The sequence below is a fragment of the Phocoena phocoena genome, chromosome 13, assembly GCF_963924675.1.
Source record: "Phocoena phocoena chromosome 13, mPhoPho1.1, whole genome shotgun sequence".
Taxonomy (NCBI): Eukaryota; Metazoa; Chordata; class Mammalia; order Artiodactyla; family Phocoenidae; genus Phocoena; species Phocoena phocoena.
Window position 1 is genome coordinate 7,677,638 of NC_089231.1, and position 21,419 is coordinate 7,699,056.

The 21,419-nt window shown below is 36.9% G+C and overlaps 1 protein-coding gene across 1 annotated transcript in view; it reads left to right on the forward strand.

Moving 5' to 3' along the window:
* The window catches only part of RTTN (rotatin), a 138,450-nt gene that overhangs the window by 23,604 nt on the left and 93,427 nt on the right, over window positions 1-21,419 (forward strand). The window contains exons 11-18 of the mRNA XM_065889552.1: window positions 4,436-4,606; window positions 10,163-10,375; window positions 11,576-11,688; window positions 13,092-13,218; window positions 15,764-15,889; window positions 16,416-16,532; window positions 17,449-17,588; window positions 20,297-20,468. Of these exons, the coding sequence (XP_065745624.1) occupies window positions 4,436-4,606; window positions 10,163-10,375; window positions 11,576-11,688; window positions 13,092-13,218; window positions 15,764-15,889; window positions 16,416-16,532; window positions 17,449-17,588; window positions 20,297-20,468 (1,179 nt within the window). The remainder of the gene's footprint in view (window positions 1-4,435; window positions 4,607-10,162; window positions 10,376-11,575; window positions 11,689-13,091; window positions 13,219-15,763; window positions 15,890-16,415; window positions 16,533-17,448; window positions 17,589-20,296; window positions 20,469-21,419) is intronic.

The window sequence follows — 21,419 nt, forward strand, 5'->3', positions numbered from 1 at the left end:
ATGATGCCCATTCTCACTGGTGTGAGATGATACCTCATTGTAGTTTTGATTTGCATTTCCCTAATAATTAGTGACGTTGAGCATCCTTTCATGTGTTTGTTGGCAATCTGTATATCTTCTCTGGAGAAATGTCTGTTTAGGTCTTCTGCCCATTTTTGGATTGGGTTGTTTGTTTTATATTGAGCTACTTGAGCTGTTTATATATTTTGGAGATTAATCCTTTGTTGATTCATTTGCAAATATTTTCTCCCATTCTGAGGGTTGTCTTTTCGTTTTGTTCGTAGTTTTCTTTGCTTTGCAAAAGCTTTTAAGTTTCATTAGGTCCTGTTTGTTTATTTTTGTTTTTATTTCCATTACTCTAGGAGGTGGGTCAAAAAGGATCTTGCTGTGATTTATGTCAAAGAGTGTTCTTCCTATGTTTTCCTCTAAGACTTTTCTAGTGTCCAGCCTTACATTTAGGTCTTTAATCCTTTTGAGTTTATTTTTGTGTATGGTGTTAAGGAGTGTTCTAATTTCATTCTTTTACATGTAGCTGTCCAGTTTTCCCAGCACCACTTCTTGAAGAGACTGTCTTTTCTCCATTTTATATCCTTGCCTCCTTTGTCATAGATTAGTTGACCATAGGTGCATGCGTTTATCTCTGGGCTTTCTATCTTGTACCATTTATCTGTATTTCTGTTTTTGTGCCAGTACCCTATTTTCTTGATTACTGTAGCTTTGTAGTATAGTCTGAAGTCAGAGAGTCTGATTCCTCCAGCTCTGTTTTTCTTTCTCAAGATTGCTTTGGCTATTCGGGATCTTTTGTGTTTCCATACAAATTGTGAAATTTTTTGTTCTAGTTCTGTAAAAAATGCCATTGGTAGTTTGATAGGGATTGCACTGAATTTGTAGATTGCTTTTGGTAGTATGGTCATTTTCACAATGTTGATTCTTCCAATCCAAGAACGTGGTATATCTCTCTATCTGTTTGTGTCATCTTTGGTTTCTTTCATCAGTGTCTTATAGTTCTCTGAGTACAGTCTTTTACCTCCTTAGATAGGTTTATTCCTAGGTGTTTTATTCTTTTTTTTGCAGTGGTGAATGGGATTGTTTCCTTAATTTAGCTTTCACATTTTTCATCATTAGTGTATAGGAATGCAAGAGATTTCTGTGCATTAATTCTGTATCTTGCTACTTTACCAAATTCATTGATTAGCTCTAGTAGTTTTCTGGTAGCATCTTTAGGATTCTCTATGTATAGTATCATGTAATCTGCAAACAGTGACAGTTTTACTTCTTCTTTTCCAATTTGGATTCCTTTTATTTATTTTTCTTCTCTGATTGCTGTGGCTAGGACTTCCAAAACTATATTGAATAATAGTGGTGAGAGTGGACATCCTTGTCTTATTCCTGATCTTCGAAGAAATGCTTTCAGTTTTTCACCATTGAGGATGATGTCTGCTGTGGGTTTGTTGTATATGTTCTTTGTTTTGTTGAGGTAGGTTCCCTCCATGCCCCCTTTCTGGAGAGTTTTCATCATAAATGGGTGTTGATTTTGTCAGAAGTTTTTTCTACATCTATTGAGATGATCATATGGTTTTTATTCTTCAGTTTGTTAATATGGTGTATCACATTGATTGATTTGCATATATTGAAGACTCCTTGCATCCCTGGGATAAATCCCACTTGATCATGGTGTATGATCCTTTTAATGTGTTGTTGGATTCTGTTTGCTAGTATTTTGTTGAGGATTTTTGCATCTATATTCATCAGTGCTATTGGTCTGTAATTTTCTTTTTTTGTAGTATCTTTGTCTGGTTTGGGTATCAGGGTGATGGTGGCCTCATAGAAAGAGTTTGGGAGTGTTCCTTCCTCTGCAAATTTTTGGAAGAGTTTTAGAAGGATGGGTGTTAGCTCTTCTCTAAATGTTTGATAGAATTCACCTGTGAAGCCATCTGGTCCTGGACTTTTTGTTTGTTGGAAGATTTTTAATCACAGTTTCGATTTCATTACTTATGATTGGTCTGTTCGTATTTTCTATTTCTTCTTGTTTAGTCTTGGAAGGTTATTACCTTTCTAAGAGTTTGTCCATTTCTTTCAGGTTGTCCATTTTATTGGGATAGAGGTGCTTGTAGTAGTCTCTTAGGATGCTTTGTATTTTTGCGGTGTCTGTTGTAACGTCTCCTTTTTCATTTCTAATATTATTGATTTGAGTCCTCTCCCTCTTTTTCTTGATGAGTCTGGCTAAAGGTTTATCAATTTTGTTTATCTTCTCAAAGAACCAGCTTTTGGTTTTATTGATCTTTGCTATTGTTTTCTTTGTTTCTATTTCGTTTATTTCTGCTCTGATCTTTATGATTTCTTTCCTTCTACTAACTTTGGGTTTTGTTTGTACTTTCTCTAGTTCCTTTAGGTGTAAGGTTAGATTGTTTTTTTGAGATTTTTCTCACTACACTAATTTTTAACCTTTTATGTACAAAGGTAATGTCTTTTTTGTATGTGTAGATTATTTTTGATTTTTACTTCAGTATGAAATCATATTTCACATACAGGGAAATTTAACCTTTTTTAGTACAGTTATTATACTTGATCTTCATGCAGAAGTTTTGCTATCTCTTTTGTTTCCTTTTTTTTTTTACTCTATAGATTATTTTATCTTCCTTTTACTTCTGTAGTGATTTGGGAAGTATCATAGTTTTAATGTTATTTGTGTTTATCTTTACATTTTTCAAATGATCCATGTAAGTAACAAAAAAATGTTTACTCCTTTATATAATTGTTTAAATTTTGTAAAATATACATAACATGAAATTTACCATTTAACTCTTTTGAGTGTATAATTCAGTGGCATTAGCCACATTCACATTGCTGTACAGTTGTCACCATTATCGGTCTCCAAAACTTTTTCATCATCTCAGAGTGAAACTCCACACCCACTAAACAATAACTCCCCACTCTCCTCTTCCCCCAGTCCCTGATAACCACTATTCTACCTTGTTTCTTTATGAATTTGTATATTTTAGGTGCCTCATATAAGAGGAATCATACAGTACTTGTCTTTTTGTATCTGGCTTATTTTACTTAACATAATGTTTTCAAGAGTCATCTTGTTGTAGCATGTGTCAAAATGTCATTCCCTTTTAAGGCTGAATATTTCATTGTATGTATACCAGCTACTGCATATTGTTTATCCATTCATATGTTGATAGACACATTTCTACCTTTTGGCTGTTGTGAATAATGTTGCTGTGAACATTGATGTACAAATAAGTGTTTGAAATCCCTGCTTTCGATTCTTTTGGCCATATACTCAGAAGTGACATTGCTGGATCATGTGGTAATTCTATGTTTAATGTTTTGAGGAACTGCCATACTATTTCCACAGTGACTGAACCTTTTACATTTCCACCAGCAATGCACAGGTGCTCCATTTTCTCCACATCCTCGTCAACATTTGTTATTTCCTATTATTTTTGATAATGTCCATCCTAATGGATGTGAAGTGTATCTATTGTGGCTTTGATACTTTATGTAACTTTTATAGGCCCCATGTCTTCTAGTTTTATTTCGTGTTTATTTATCCTTGAATTAAAACATTTCTGACACACATTATATTTTTGTCTTTAGTTTACTGGTAATTTCTCATTTTAATTTTCATAAATTTTCCATGGAAAGTTGAGAGTGAGAACCCCAGTGCTTTTTTCGTTCTACCCTTTTTCTGATACTGTCCTTTCAGCAGCTAGTTTATAGGGTTATGTCAACATATCTAGGATATATTTTGGTCTATGTTGTTATTACTTGCCAGTTAGTCTACTGTATTTTAGTTTTCATGTTTTATGCATACCTTTCAATTTAAAAGATATAACTTCTATTGAAGTAGTAAGGTATCTAGAAATTCATGATGGTGGAACATTTGCTCTGAAACCACCTTATTACCTGAAGAGAGATTATACAATTTAATATTGCATTGTTTTTTAATTATTTGACTTCCCCTGTTTCATTTCTTTAGTAACTTTGGGATCACTTTGAGGGCAGGGATCATGTCTCTTGAACTAATGCATTTTCCCCCATGTACCTGCCACTGTGATAAGCGTACACTAAGTCCAGTAAATATTGGGTGAGAGATTTACATGCAGTGTTCAAAGTTGGAGCAATTAAGCACTAGAAACTAGGAGGAACTAATGGATCATTAAGTTTTTGTATTTTGTTTATTTTTATTTATTATTAGTTAGAATTCATATTAAATACTTAAAAATTGTTAGCTTTTTAAAAAATGTAGGTATACTTATCATTCTTTCCTATCGTTAAAAGTATCTCAGCATGTATTGGTTATTCTTATAGGGAGGAATACATTTATATTATTTAATGATAACATTTTATATTGTTCTCCATGATATTTCTATATGAGCCCCTAAAATTGATTGTTTTCTTCTGTTTTGTGTTTAAATGTTTGCAGAAAAAGAAACTGCTCATGGTGTTGGGGTCCCTTGGAGACAGCATGTGCTACCATAAAAGCAACATCAGTTTGGAACAACCAGAGGCGGTGCTGGTGCACCACAGGATGGCCTTTGTCAGCATTTCGCTGTTTGCAGTCCGACTGCTGCAGACGCTTCTCCCTGTTGAAAAGGTAAGGCAGGTAGCGTGGCTTTGTTGTAGTTTACTGGGCGTTACGATCACTGTTCTGTTGTAAATTCCTTCTGATCATTTCATGGTGTACAAAGATTATATTGGAAATGCAGAAATTGAGAAATGGCTAACATTTTTTATTAGTTTTGACAAATAAATTGATAGAAAAAAATACTAATTTTTTAAGATAACTTTTAAAAACTGTGGTGTAATATGTTGAGAAAGGTGCACAGTTCAGTGCATTTTTACTAAGTGAATATATCTGTGTTTAGAAAGTGACCACCCCCCAAAACATGAAGTAGAACATGACCAGCCTTTCAAGGCCGCTTCCCGTCGCTTAACCTCTCCTCTCCCCACCCCTGCAAGCTAAACTCCTTTCTGACTTCTGTCACCATAGAGGGGTTTTTCTGTTTTTGAGCTTTATATAAATAGATGTATAAAGTATGTAATTGCTCAAGATTTTTTTTTTTTGAGATTCATTTTTGTTGTTGCTTGTAGCAGTTGTTTGTTAATTTTTATTGCAAAATACTATTCCATTATGTGACTGTATGTTAAAGGTGATTTTAATAGGTGTAAACATTTCTTTTAAATCATCTTATTGACTGTACTTTAAAGTGGAGGTTATATCTCTGAATTTGAACGTTGGTGGTAAAAATATCTCAAATGACTCATATGCAAGTGTTGTGTAGTGAACTTATTGCAAAAAGAAAGGTGTAGCATCGTGCTTAACTGAAGGTATGGGAAAAATTACTGCAGCTAAAGAACCATTTCCTGTGCCTTTTGTTGTCCTTTGTTATGGCCACTTGCCCTTTTGCTCCGTAGAATTTTGCAGAGCATGTAGTCTAAACTCCATTTTTTTTTTTTTTTGCGATACGTGGGCCTCTCACTGTTGTGGCCTCTCCTGTTGCGGAGCACAGGCTCCGGACACGCAGGCTCAGCGGCCATGGCTCACGGGCCCAGCCGCTCCGTGGCATGTGGGATCTTCCCGGACCAGGGCACGAACCCATATACCCTGCATCGGCAGGCGGACTCTCAACCACTGCGCCACCAGGGAAGCCCTAAACTCCAGTTTTTAATAACACATATGCAATATATGCAAAATAGTATCAGGTCATCTGGAAAAATAAGAATAGAACATTAAATTTTAAATATAGTATTTTCCTTCAGGGAAAATAACATTTCTGTTAATTTTAATTTTTAACTTTTTTATTAATTGTTATGTTTCTGAATAACACTCTGTGTTAAAGAGTGATAATTTTCCAAGGCATAAACATTATAAATTGAAGAATTTCAGTCATATAAGACTGGAATTGCATTTAAAATATAGGTGTCTCAACTTTACATGATAATGTTATATAACTGAAAAATTAGTAGTGCTACAATAACTTGTTACTAAGTATTACAAATGATCAATCTATGTATAGGTTGAGGTATTTTTGGAAAAGTTACTTGTCATTTGTACCGTAGAGCTTATTTATTGCTTTTTTGATTATAGAGTTTTTTTCATCTATATGCTTATTTGGGCAGGAATCAAAATAGAAGCCAATAATTTATTTTATTTGACTTACTTTAGTGTTAGAATAATGTAAAGCCAACTCTCCATGTCTTTTTTTAAGGTAGCTATTTTTTGTTTTTGAAGGCAAATCAGTATCTGTCATTTTGGGGAGCTCTTCTAAATATGTAGCTTGGAACTTCATTAGAACAGTAAGTGGGGTCATGGAAGAGATTGTAATTAAGGTATCAGCTTATAGATGGTTATAACTGCTTTGATTGCTTAACTAAGAACTTTAAAATGAGATCTAAACAAACATGCTCTTCCTTCAGTTTATATGAATGCAAGGCTATGCTGCCCTCTGCCTGTTGCTGGCCCACCAAACATTGAAGTGGAATTTGGACTCTGAAACTTTCTACCTGAAAAGTGGCTTTTAAATGTTTGAGTTGCCACTTACCAAATATGTAATTTTGAAGTTGGAAAATGATATAGTATGGATCTATGTAGAGATTTCCTGAATTTGAATGTTTTGACAAAATGCCCTGAAGACCTTTTCTGAAATTGATAATTGCTGATTTTAAATGAATTTGGAGAATACCCATGTATAGGTTAAAATGATGCATTGGTAAATGTTATTACCAATGTTATAAATTAAAATTAAAAGTGTTCTGGTTGGGTAGATCAAATTGGTAAGACAAATGAAGTTAACTTCATATGGGGGAACCATCTGGGAAATAAGAGCTAAAAATACTGGTCCTGTGCCAGAAGCAAGATCCCAGAGCATCCTAGGAACCCCTGTGACCCTTTCTCAGCCAAGCAGACTGAAGGTAAGGAAGAATTTATACCACAGGATTTTGACTTTTTTAGTGAGGTATATAAAATCTAATAATTGGGTGTAGCTGATTGATTCAGAGCAGCATTTCTCAGAGTGTAATGTGCACCCAGACCACCCAGAGATCTTGTTAATCCGATCTTGCATGTTCTGGTCTGTAAGGTCTGGATAGGGCCTAAGAATCCGTACTGCTGACAGGCCATGCCAGGATAACGCCCTGGCTGCTCTAAGTGGCAGGTTTAGAGGAAACAGTATTATACCCCTCCTCCTCCAGCACGCATGAGATGACGATGTTGACTCTTTTCTAATACTGGTAATGGCTTTCCACTGAAATGTCATCACTTTTAGTCCCAACTGACACGAGACTAATGCTTATGTATGTAGGACCACTGTCTTCAGTCTGGGGTGTAAACTGTGATGGGTCCATTGGCCATGCAAGGATTAAACGTATGACCTTACCTTGGTGCTTTGAGTTGCTGAGAGGAGTTTCAGATGTAGGTATGCAGAGTGAAAATGTCAGAATTCCTTAATGATGGGATGAAAAAAGGAAAGAAAGGAAATCAGTACTTATTGAATGTGATATGCCAGACATCTGCCCAGTGCTTATTTAATCCTCACATCAGCTATTCTTATTTTTCTGCCTAGAGTCAGAGAAAGTGCCTTTAAACTAAAACACAGTGCCTTTGGAGTTAGACCCACTAGGATTTACTATCTTAGCGCAGAGCCCCACTCACTGAGTCTCCTTTGCTAATTCCTCTCTATCTTCCTAACCTCTTAAAGGGGTGGAACCCCAGGACTGGCCCTGGCCCTCATGAGATATCATCCCATTTTGGTCTTTAAGTGCCATCTATTTGCGGACACCTCCCAAACTTATATTTTCAGACAACACGTGTCACCTGAACCACAAACTCATAAGTATATATCCAATATCCTTTTTGACATCTTCACTTGACAGCTGATATCTCCGACTGAACATGCCCCAAGCCTTACTTCCCTGCACAAATGTGTTCTTCCTCTAGTCTTCCCTAGCTCAGTAAATGGCACCTTCATTCTAGTTGATTGTTGATCAGGAAAAAACCGTAGAGTCATCCTTGATTCCTGTCTTTCACACACACTTAGATCCAATCCCTAAGCAAAATGTGTTATTTCTCCTTTGAACGTCTATCCAGAACCTGAACACTTCTCACCACTCCCACTGCTGCTACCTGAGTTTAAGCCACCATCCTGTCTCGCCTGGATTATTGCAGTAACCTCCTCCTTGGTCTCTCAGCTTCCACCCTTGCTCTTTTCCATCTGTTCTCTCCAGACTCATCCTGAGGCTTGCTCAAAACCTTCCAATGCTCCTTCTGAGGACACATCCTTATAATGACCCAAGGCCTTACCTGATCTGGTACCACTGCCCCCTGACTCCATCCCTCAGCACTAGCTCCAGTGGCCTCCTTGCTGTCAAATATACTCTGTGTCCGAGCCTCTGTACTTGCTGTTCCCTCTTCTGTGAGTGCTTTTCCCTCAGATATCCACTCCTCCAGTTCTCTGCTTAGATGTTACCTTATCAGAGAGGCCTTCCTCTGCTTCCACCTGTAACTTCTCTATTCTTCTCCATCTTTCCTATCCCCTGTTTTTAAAATTTTCTTAGCACTCCTAGCCACACTGGACAAGTATGGTTTACTCTATGCTTTCTCCACTGGAGTGTTAACTTCGTGAGGGCAGAGGTTCTGTTTTATTTCCTGCTGTGTCCCTAGCATCTGGAATGGTGCCTGGCCTACGGTAGGGGCCCAGTGAGTATTTGCTGAGTGAGCAAAGAATTGGTGACTAGGTAATTTAGTTTCTCGCTCTCTCTTTTTTCCCCACTAGGAGAGTTCTTTACAGAATAAGAGAAATTTCTCTCGACTTTATAATAGCTGCTGTCTTAATAGTTGTTTTTTTTTTCATGCTTAGTAACGTAAAATTTTGATTCCTTTAGCTTTTGATATTCATTTGGCAACTGTATTTCATTTAAAAGCATTGTTTAGGGCTTCCCTGGTGGCACAGTGGTTAAGAATCCGCCTGCCAGTGAAGGGGACACGGGTTCAAGCCCTGGTCTGGGAGGATCCCACATGCCGGGGAGCAGCTAAGTCCGTGTGCCACAACTACTGAGCCCACCTGCCACAACCGCTGAAACCCATGTGCCTAGAGACCATGCTTTGCAACAAGAGAAGCCACCACAATGAGAAGCCTGTGCACCGCAACGAAGAGTAGCCCCTGCTTGATGCAACGAAAGAAAGCCCACGTGCAGCAACGAAAACCTAATGCAGCCAAAAATAAATTAAAAATAATAAAGAACAGTAATTCTAAAAAAAAAAGCATTGTTTAGCAGATTTAGTTCTTAGACGTTCAGGCAGTTAATGATTATCCTTAAAATAGGTTATCCATGAAAAAATTATGACCAAACCTACTTTAATCAAGGCAGCATTTCAGCCGTAGTAGTAAACCCTGCCAAATGGTTTTCTCTGAACATTGAATTTTCAGGCCTTTTCATTTTCGTAATTCATGCATAAAATCCTATTACAAAGCTAGAATCATTAAAAGAAACAAAACCCAGCAAAGGGTTTTTTTAGTCTTAAATCAATTGATTTAAGTTATAAAACATACACTATTTCATTTGGGCCCCTTGATTTTATACTAATTAAAGGTCAGTCTTTTGTGAGTGTTCTAGAACTATTTTAAATATGTTGAATTTCTCCTTTCACCTCTAAAACAAACAAAACCAAATAAAAATTAATTTCTGTTCGAATCAGTCTATAGCTGTACTTGATTTAGTGATACTCAATTCAATATGTAGTTAATAAGCCTTAGGCTGTATCCTCAGGGGTTTATTGCATTTTTCTGGAGATTTGTGTGCACCTGCACGAAAAACTTAGAGAAAAAGGCCTGGTACCTTCAGTTCAGTAGCAGAGGCATAAACGAGGTGTGGGCCCAGAGGGAGAGCAGTTCTGGGTGTTGATGTGGGGAAGAGGAGGTATCCTGAATCCCAGGCTTTGGGAAGGAGTTGAAATTTGGACTTGGGATATTTTGGGCAGAGAAAAATTGCAGTGAACCTAGGTGTAGATAAATGATGTGTTGGGGAATAGAATTTTCTTTGGAAAAGCATAGACTTTGTGATAGAGAATTACTAAAAATGTTCAACTACATTAATATTATAGTTTACTATATTTATCTAAAAATGGTTAATTTTTTTTTTTTAATTTATCAAGGCAAGCCACTTTTTACCAGAGCCTATGTCAGCAGCATTATTTCTAGTTTCTTTGGACATGCCTGTTTCTTTGGAATATCCAAATATTCATGAAGCTGTTGTGGCCTATTTGGAACAGCTGAATTCTGAAAACTACAGTATTTATAAACGAACTGCAGAGGCTGTTTATTCACTTGAGTGTACCTGTAACTTCCTGTCTGATGTTGGGAAGGAGGTAAAAAGTTTTGTTAATATCTCTTTAAAATTCCTTTGATAAAATATTTAGAAAATTTAACCTATAGTTTTCAAATTGATGGACATTTAACAGTTGAATTCTTAGGGGTAGGATCCATTGTTACTGAATGGCCCAATTATAAGATTAAAGTAAGGGTATGATTTATATAAAAGTAAAATGGAGATTTAGATTAATGAATGGTATACATGAGACCAGTGGTTTAAAAAACAACAATAATTATTATCAATATCTTTATTAGTGAGTTCCTCTTTGAAGTGGCTTACTGTGGGTGAACAGTGACAATTGATGTAAACAATTATAAGGGCCATTTTAGTGCTTATTTGTAGATACATTTTTTCCCTTTATAGACCTTTATGTATTCACAGAAAGAGCCTGATTTTTTATTAAATAAAGCCATGAACTAGATTGTAAGGTAGTAGGATGACTTTCAATACCATGTTATAGCAATAATTATGTATTTGTTATTTATCCCTTTTAGGATATTATTTAGTATGTTATCAATTAAAGGGTTAATGAGTCTTAAAATAGACATTGACTACAATAGTTGTTTACTGTTTGAAAATACCAAAATGGGTCCTGAAGATCTTGAAAAATTAGGAGCAAAATTTTATTCCATTTGGCCCCTACAGTGGAGTTTTTTGAACTTCATATTTTAAATTTTCCTTATTTACCCACTATTGTTTATTTTTATTTTCTTTTCCCCACATCTTTATGCCACTGTATCTTGTCTCCTCCATGATAGAATTTTGAACTGCCTTTTATTTGAATTATTTCTGTGGCATTCTGCATGGTCAGTTAATCACCCAGGTATTGATCACCCCCTATTTTCCCTAGAACCAATCAGGATGTTAGAAGTGGGAGGTGGATCTTAAAATACATGAGTCCTGCCTTGAGCTGCAGTTGGTAGGGGGATAAGGCCACAACTGAGCAGTCAAAGAACCATGCGACTCAGAGGTAAATAACATAAAGTCTTAAGCGGCGTTGAGTTAGGCATTTTCCCCACATTTTTCCTCCTAGGCTGACGTTTTTGGTTTGCTTGTTGAGCAGGTTGACTTAAGCGAATGTGAACAGTCTCAGGGCCTCTGGATGATCTAATTTCTTGAAGCTGCTTTGTTAGCTGTTGAGAATTTTATTGTACATGACCTTGACATTTACTGTTCCATTCTCTTCTTTTTTTAGGGAGAGAAGAATCTCTTAGAATTAGTGGAGCTGGCAGACCAAGCCTTACATAGCTTTTCCTATCATCAGCATTTCCCCCTAATAAAGGAAATCATCTGTATTTGTTCAAAGATGTAATATTTTTTTTCTTAATATGATTATATTATTATAGGTTGTGTGTGTGTGTGTGTGTGTGTGTTTGTGTAAGTTTAGGAGCAATGAAAATGAAACTTGTCTTAAATCTTATTTTTTAGTTTAAACTGCTTTTATATGTTTTGACCTTTAAACTGTATACATATAGTAGCATTAGGACAGTTAACTGTTTTATTCAAGAGTAAGCTTTAAAAATGTCATGGCTATAATGAACATGAATTATCCTTGGATTTTTATACATTTGTTTTGGTGTCTTTCCAAACAAGTATTCAAGCACATTTGTTTATTTATCTTTAACATTTTAATTAATAACTTGAATTGAGGATTTTTTAAATGTAAATTTCATTATTCCTACCTTTTATATGGATTTTTGAAAAGCATCATGCATTGGTTAATTTCTTTGGGGGACATTGGAACAGATTTTTCTTTAAAACTTAGTATTTTCATTGCTTTTGGAAAGAGTAAATTCCATGGTGATAAATATCCATTAAATATGGGATTTATTTTTCTTTCTGTCTATCTATCTATCTTTCAATCATCTCACATAATTACCTTTTTTTTTGTGGTGAGAACATTGAAGATCTACTCTCTTAACACATATCAAGTATACAGTACAGCATTATTAACCATAGTCACCAGAGCTACCTATCCTGCATAACTGAAACTTTGTACCCTTTGACCAACATCTCTGCATTTCCTCCAGCCCCTGGCAACCACCAATTCTGCTCTCTGCTTCTAAGAGTTTTAGATTCCACATATAAGTTAGATCATGCAGTATTTGTTTCTCTGTACCCTGGCTTATGCCACTTAGCATGTCCTTCAGCTTCATCCATATTGTCACAAATGATAAGATTTCCTTCTTTTTTAAGGCTGAATAATATTCCATTATATATATATTATATATATATATACACATACACATACCACATTTTTAAAAATCCATTCATCTATCAACTGACACATTGTTTTCATGTATTGGCTATTGTGAATAATTCTGGAATGAATATGGGAGTACATAATATCTGTTTGAGGTACTGATTTCATTTTCTTTGGTTATATACCTAAAAGTGGAATTGCTGGGTCATATGGTAAATCTGTTTTTATTTTTTTGAGGAACCTCCATACTGTTTTCCATAATGGTTGTACCATTTTACAGTCTAAATATAGGTTTCTAAAGACATTTTGTTGTTTTGTATTCTTTAAGAGAGAATATTCCCTGCCTTGAAACAAGTAAATGCTTGAGTAAATATTAATTCTGGGTTAGTTAAACAAGATCTCAGTTGTAGGAACTGGAGTAGGAAGAAACTCCTTTCTCTGTGCTTTTTAGTCTCATGTTTAGTACCTTACTTGCCTTAGATGTCTTGTATGTTTACCTTTTTACCAGCTGGAAATCTGCACAGGCCAGTCCATTATTACAAGGAGAAAGTCAGAAGGTGTTTCTACGTATGTTGTCTCACCCTTTGCCACAAGTGAAAGTTAAAACTTACCACTGTTGTCTGGAAATTGTTAAGGTAGGTTTTTTTGTTTTTGATTTTTTTTGGGGAGCATGAACAGTGGATTTTCTGATTATAACTCCAAAATTAAATTACTTGACCTTTTGGATATGATATAAGAGTTATTACCATAAAAATAGATGGTAGTTATTAGTCAACTCTAAGAAATTTATACTATTGAATTCCCTTAGTAAGTCTAGCGACTGAATTGCCTTATTAGCAGTTTTAATAAGAATTACATTTATGTTGTGTTATTTAATGATGGAAAAATTGTAAGGAAAAGTTGACTTCTATCAAGTATTCAAAGGTGATTTCTATGCTCAGGAAAAGTTTTAGCTTATTATGGCTTAAATTTTATAGTTTCAGATCTGTTTTCTTAGTAATATTCTTCTTTTCTTTCTTTTGAAACAAATATTTCCTGCATTTTTAAATTATAAAATATTTCAGCATAGAATAGTACATAAATATTAACTATTTCAATATTGAAAAGAACACTGTACATAGGACAGTATAGAAAAATATATATATTCCTGTGTACTCTTGAAAATGTCCTCTTGTATTCAGTACTCTTATAAGTACTATCTAGATATAATGTTTACATTTTGCCATTTTTTACTTATGATCCTTTTTTTCAGAGAAATAAAAATATTAGTTATAACTGAAGCTTCTTTCTTTTCTCTTTCCCTTTTTTTATGCCACCAAGATAACCACTCTTACAAAGTTTTTGTTTTTCCTTCCCATGCATATGTTTTATATATGCATATCTCTATAAATCATTATTGTTTTTGTCTCTTTAAAAAAATATAATTTCATACCGTACACGTTTTTGCTGCCTGTTCTTTTCCTTTAATAGTAAGGTTTAAGATCTACCTAGTGGATTCATCTTAACTGCTCTTTACTTTGAATATACTTTCTTCTATTTATTGGTAAGTATTTAGGTTCAGTCTACTTTTTACTGAGCTATGTTTTTCAGTATTTTCAATGACAGTCTGTAACTGATAGTGCATGTGTTTGAAGATGTCTGGATTTCACCTTACTCTTGAATGATAGATTAGCTGGAATTGTAGAATTCTGTAGAATTCTATAGAGTTCTAGATGGACTGCCATTTTTCCTCAGCACTTCACCAGTACTGCTTTGCTCTTGGTAGGCTTTTATCATTGTGGAGAAGGCTGCTGTCAGTTAAATTATAATTTCTTTGTATTTTTTTTCTTCTAGTTGCTTTTAAGATCTTTTCCTTAGCTCTGGAGTTCTGCAGTTTCATTACAATGTAACTTTGTATACACTTTTTTTTTTTTAATGTATCTTTTTTAGCATGCTTCAGTTTGAAAACTCATGTCTGCCTTCACTTCTGGATAATTCTCAGTCATTATTGTTTCCCTTATCCTTGCTGTTCTCTCCAAGTGGAACTCTCATTAGATCATGGTAGATCTTCTTCTTTTACCCTTTGTGTCATTTAAGCCCTCTTTTATGTTTGATCTTTTTTTGTTTTGTTTGGATAGAATTGCTCAGTACTGTCATTCAGTACACTAATTCTTTGCTCAACGATGTCTAATTTGCTTTTTAAAAATTGTGGTAAAATACACATAACGTAAAATTTACCATTTTAACCATTTTTAAGTTTTTGGTGGCATTAAGTGCATTCACATTGTGCAATCGTCAACATTATCCATCTCTAGAACTTTTCCATCTTCCTAAATTGAAACTCTGTACCCATTAAAAAATAACTCGCTATTACCCTCCAACCCCCCCAGATCCTGACAACCGCCATTCTACTTTCTGAATTTGACTGTTCTAGGTACCTCATACTTGTGGAATCATATAATTGTCTTTTTTGTGTCTGGTTTATATCACTTAGCATCCATGTTTAGTCTATATCAGAGTTGCATTCCTTTTTAAGGATGAATAATGTTCTGTTGTATATATACCACACTTTATTACCCATTCATGTGTTAGTGGACATTTGGGTTGTTTCCACCTTTTGGCTACTGTGAACAGTGCTTCAGGTATACAAATATACCTGCTTCAGTTTCTACTTTCAGTTTTTTTGGGTGCATATCCAGAGTGGAATTTGTGCTAATTTTGTCGAAGAGATGATACAGAGTCATTACTTATATGCAGGTGCATCACTGCGTTGATAAGAAAAATCCCACATATATGTTGTCCTCCCCCTCACCCAGAAACTTAAGTCTGTTTTGATTTGAATTTTCTCTTTGTCAAACCTCAGTAAGCAAAATACAGATCCCTTAGGATAAGTTTATGGTGTTGTTTATTTCCTTTATGTCTGTTATTACGAACAACTTTAAAAGATTATGGTTGTCTCAGCAGTTTGGTTATTTAATTTGTCAACACCACTCTTGTTGGCTGAAAGAAATGTAATAGGTATCTCATGCAAACGCAGAAACCATTAGTTAAGAGAATCTTTTTTTGTGTTCTGCCGGTTTAAAGAAAAGTTTCAGTGACATAAGTACTAAAATTGGATTTGAATTATAAACAGAAGAAAGAGGAATGCTTTGGAAAAATCACTGTCACTAATTTTTAAAAACTTTTTGTATTATTTTGCAGGAATGTTTAGGTGTCCATAATGTCAGTAAACCTGTGTCTTCCCTTTGTAATGGAATTCATTTTCTACTTCACCCAAAAGTTCTGTATGAAATCTCTGCGTTTGGTATTCAAGAGCCCAAAAATGAGGTATGGCATGTTAGAAGGAAGTACAAAAGACTACTCTGATTCTTTAGATACTCAGCTAAATCAAGATAATATTCTAATGTCACAAGGTAGTATGAGAAACTAAAAAGAAACTTGTCTTTGATGTATGGGTTCAGTTAAGTTGTTGTTTAACTAAAAAGAAATGTTAAAAAAAAATGAGGCTCAAAATACAGGACATACTTGTTCTCAGAGAATTCAGATCAAACTGTTAACTTAAGTTTTTCATGTTAGGTGTAGGAATGATGCAGTAGTTATAATAAGCAGAGTATTTCCTTAAGGAACATTTTTATTCAATGGAAAAATATACTTTAAAGGTTAAAAAAAAAAAGGAAATCATTAAGGGGGAAGGACTGGTTGAGAACAGAATGTAAGATCATGCTGTGGAAATAGGAACGTTTGAAGGAAGAGATGCTAATTACCTTTCCAGATTTTATGAACTATTACAGGTATGTAAGATGACTTAACAGGCCACCTCCTCTTGGACTGTTTCCCCCGTATTGTTGAACAGGTGAATGCCACTGCCAAGGCCATCCTGATGCATCTGCTGCAGGGGCGACTGAGGATGACAGCACTGACCTGGAACAAGTTTATCGAGTCCCTGTGTCCTGTCATCCCAGTGCTACAGGTACTCTGTGCTCACCTGCTTACGCTACCGTTTCTCTTTAGTGAGTGTGATTGAGTTAAACGCACGCAAGCAGTAGAACCATCATGCTGTGGGAGAAATGAAGTGAAGCCACGAAGGCGCTGTGGATAAGGGAACAGGAAGTGGGCGGCTGTCTTGTTTCTGGCAGAAGGTTAAAGCAGGCTAGCGAATTTGTCTGTGTACACCGGGTGGGAGGTTAAGAAGTGAGGCGCAGGCATTTAGCATTGACTGTGAAAAATAGAGCTCAGCCTTATATAAAGGCTTTTAGCCAAAGCTAACAGTGCTTTCTAAACAGACTTTATGTAATGAAACTGGCTTCATGAGTTCTATCTGTGCATATATGGATTAGCCTGATACTTTGATTAATGAACTCTTAGAAACAAAGCTTTTTTAGCAGTCCTTCTGGGCTTAGGTAAGGAGGGAGGGAAGTGCAGGGCCTTCCCTCCCTTGCATGAGAAGGTGGAGATGGGAAACACCATCATAGGAACAGTCCTCTTAGAAGAGAGAGCTGGGCCTCAGGCCCTGCCGCTTGCACAGCTCAGTTCCTTGCAGGCGCACCGGCAGCACTCCACCTTTGTAGTGAGGGCACAGGTCTGAAGATCTGGGAGGGGCCTCATCTAGGGGCAGTGCCACTACTAGAATCTTGGAAAGTAGAAAAATTAGCAAGTGTCAGGAGGGTTGGCAAATTTTCCTGAAGTTCTCCAGTATTATTTTTCAAATACAGTTGTATGTAGGCTTCTTACCTCATGTAGGTTATTTTGAAAAGTCACATTCAACTGAATTGAAAGAAATTTGTGAGTTGCCTGACAGGTCAACACAATTCTTATTCCAAGTTAAAAAATTAAGCAGTATGTGCATACAATCAGATGGTCATTTCTCTCTTTATGAAATCTGGTAGGGCTATGCTGACACAGAGGATCCTTTGGGTAACTGCATTCTCCTCCTAAGCAAAGCGAGTTCCGAGGCTGGTGAAGGGATTCTCCCCTGTACCACCTGGTTAAAGTCCATACTGCGGCTCCTGCTGGTGAAAAAGCCATCGTAAGTACAGCAGAGTCTACTGAATGTGAAAGATGACGGGAATGTTCTAGGAAAGGGTAGTGATTGTATCAAACAGTATAGAACCAAAGGAGGTAAAGGAAAGTGATTCTCTTACGAGACAGAGACGGGGAGCTAATGGCTGAAACTAACCCGGTAAAGGTCTTTTGGACACTTTCTAAGACGCTCTGTCCATCCTCCAGCCTTGCTGTCATATCAGCCTACGTTACGGCATCGCTGCCCTCAGCGCTGTTCATAGTGCTGCTGCGGGCAGGGTGGGGAGCCGTGGAGAGAAACAGATTGCCAACACCATAGGGCGTTCGCACTGTCTGCTCGTTAGAAATTGTTAGCCGCCTGGAGTGCACCTTTTCTAATTAAATACTTGTTCTGAAAATTAAAGTTTTTCATGAAAGTGTAGTGGACCAGTTGCCTCACATACCAGGGTATGCATGTATTTTAATCTTGTTTAGCTTGTCCTCTTTTTTGGGAAACTGAAAAAGTGTCCTTTCCTCTACCATTGGTGTAAGTGTCATTTTAACTAAAAGAAAAGAAGGAGAGAAAGATTGTCTTCCTTCCCTCTCTGTCAGTGCAACATGAATCTTGTGTTACTCTCTTTAGGTAACAGTGGTTAGATTTTCTCTCACTGAGAAGAGAAAAAAAGCTTAGAGTAAAGATGGATAAGCAGTGATGAAGAGAAAGTGTCGGTTGGAAAGGCTAGGAGAAACAGACAGATGTTCTTTTGACAATGGATAATATTGTTTTCCCCATACTTACATCAGGATAATGCAGTGGCTTATTTATAAACAGATGATCAGACTAAAAATTAAGGAAGTAGGTGAAATAAACTAAAACGTTAAGAGAACGGAAAGAGGAAAGTCAGAGGAGATTGTAAGGGCTCATGCATCGTGCAGAGAGGAAAGTTGTGGGTGATGCAGGAAGCAGAGGGGCATATGGGGTGAGTGTGTTTGTGCTCCTCGGGGATTGGCTTCTGCAAATGTTCCCGTTGACCCTCGGCAGTGTCTTTATTAATGTGCTAGTGTAGTATTCCCTACCCCAAATTTGGTAATGTAACACAATAGGTGTATATTTTTGGTTCACCTTTGGGGGCCCAGAGTCTCCAGGTAAACAAAAACAGTCTTATCAGGCAGGACATTCTAAGGGCTTAGAGATCCCCTCCCAGGAGCCACGGGCAAGGCCAGACCTCCCTTTGGGTAAGGTAATTCTCAATTACACAGAACTTAAAGCAGTCTAAATTACATATTTGTTTTCATCATTTGACTAGTTCTACCCCATCTCACCAGACCATAAACTCCATTAGGCAGGAACCCCATCCATTGGCTAATCTGTACATCCTCAGAACTTCATTGAGTACCTTGGGCATAAATATGCTCAAAATGTATTTGTTGAAAGAAGTAAGTATAGAGAAATAATCGGCTAAGTTTATCTACCGGAGGAGGAGATGCATTAAGAACAACAGGCTTTACATACCCCACTCTGGGCTCTTGCCTGGGGGTGGTGGCTGTCTCTCCACTGACGACCCAAGATGTTAATACAGAGAGTGCTGGCACAAAGGAAGAGCATCGTGTGGGTGTCTGGCTGTTCTGAGCTTTCATGAGGTCACAGCAGATGGGAGAGGGAGGTTTGCCTGACTCCCACACCATGTTGGAGTAAATATTTGCCCTCCACAGATGATATCTATTAGTAATACACTAAATGCCTGCTTTCTCTAGATTTGGTAAGCACTTGAGAACCGTGGTGGGCAATGGAACCTAGCAGCACACGACACAGACATGACGCTGCCCTTCCAGAATTGGGCATGTAATTGAGAAGAGAGATCTTACCAGTTATACTTTATTATTAATTGTAATACAGCGAGATCAGTGTTATGATGGGGGAACTTCAGGGGTCAGGACACAGCCTTTGCTGTGGTAGGGATGCCTCCCCGAGTGTGCAGGTTTTAATCATAGTCTCACAAGTAGTACCTAAAACCTGGAACTTACATTACTGCTTAAAATTTGCCCAGTGTCCATGTAGTTCCAGAACCTGTCTCAGTTACTCATTGCTGTGTGTCCACTCAATGATTTTTTCTATTTTTCCATTTCATCGTCTCGTGCATGCAGTATTTAACCTTTTCTTGAAATCTTCTACCTCCCCACTCAGCGCTCAACTGACCTTGATGCTAATCCATTCTAGATAAAATAGAATTTTGATGGGAACCAAAAGTATTTGTATTTTCATATCTGAGGGCATCTATTTCACCCCCAATATCTTGCTTTAGCTGTTAGTGTGATTACTCTCCTGGAGGTTCGACCTGTTGTTTGGGCTCTGCTCATGGGTCTGTGATAGTTTTTATGATTGAGTTACATCACTAGACTTGGAGTCAGGAGCTAGGATTTTTAATTTGCAGACCGATTTACTGGAGCTGAGGTGATATTGACAGTGAAGTTTGCAGCCTCAGTGAATCTGCACCTTCCCTTGTAATTATTGATTATTCTTTATTTCTGCTGCTTATTCATAAATGTAAAATGCAGGAATAACAGTGGTTATACCCTAAGTATTTTAATAGAAAAGGTAAAATGTCATCAGTAACGTCAGTATGAGCATAGCTAATTATTGTGTTGATTTGTAATAATTCTTTGTGTTATGGGCCTTTATAATTTCTATACATTTGTATATTACAAAATGTTGACTTAAAGACTTTGTTTCTTCAGGGTCCGGGTGCTGGCATTAAAGCTTTTAGCAAGTCACCTTACAAGGGAAGAGGGGGCGGATACCAAGCGCCCTTCAATCGATGCCAGAGTTCTCTCCAGAGTTACTGATTTATTTATTGTGAAAAAGCCTATTGAACTCAAATTGGATGACAGAAGAGAGCTGATTATTAAGGTGATCATAACTTTCAAGTTTATTTATTCATAACTGTGTGGTTATTTGATATATCTTATGTTACATTTTTCAATTTGTGTTATGTACGGGAGAGGGAGAGAAATGGTGGCTTCACCTGTGGTTTTTCCTGCCTAGTGTGAAGCTGTGTCCTGGCTTTTTCTGGCTCCTGGATACATTTATTTATTGAACATATATTTCTTGAGTGCCTACTATATGCCAGCCATCGTGTCTCTTTTCATTCAGAATATACGCTGGAAATGCAAATTAGTTTGAATGGTATCTTAAATACAACATAAGGCTAATCTAGTGGAAAGAAATTCTCTGATGACTCTTAAAAACAAACATCACTGACATAAAATTATTCTCCTTTTTCTTCTGTTGGAAATTGCCTGTAATACTAAAACAGAAAATATTATGATAAAAGTTTTCAGCCTCTTCATTACAGGAAAAATAATATAGAAGGCAAGGGCAATTTCTTTTAAATATTACAGTGGGGGCTTCCCTGGTGGCGCAGTGGTTGAGAGTCCGCCTGCCAATGCAGGGGACGCGGGTTCGTGCCCCGGTCCGGGAAGATCCCACATGCCGCGGAGCGGCTGGGCCCGTGAGCCATGGCCGCTGGGCCTGCGCGTCCGGAGCCTGTGCTCCGCGGCGGGAGAGGCCACAGCATTGAGAGGCCCGCGTAACGCAAAAAAAAAAAAAAAAAAAAAAAAAAAAATATTACAGTGGTTCTGAGATTTTTTTTGTTAATCTCTTTTCTAAATCTTTGGCTTTTTCCCCCTTTTAAGAGGTGTAGCCTTCATCTCCCTGACTGCCCAGAACTGCACCCAAATCATCGCGGACTGATGTAGGATCAGATAAAGCAAGCTGTCCGTTATCTTCATTGCTTCATTCCTGTGTTTTATAGCTTCTCCTGTGACTCCAACTGTGCAGGCTGGCAGTTTTCTTCAAGTT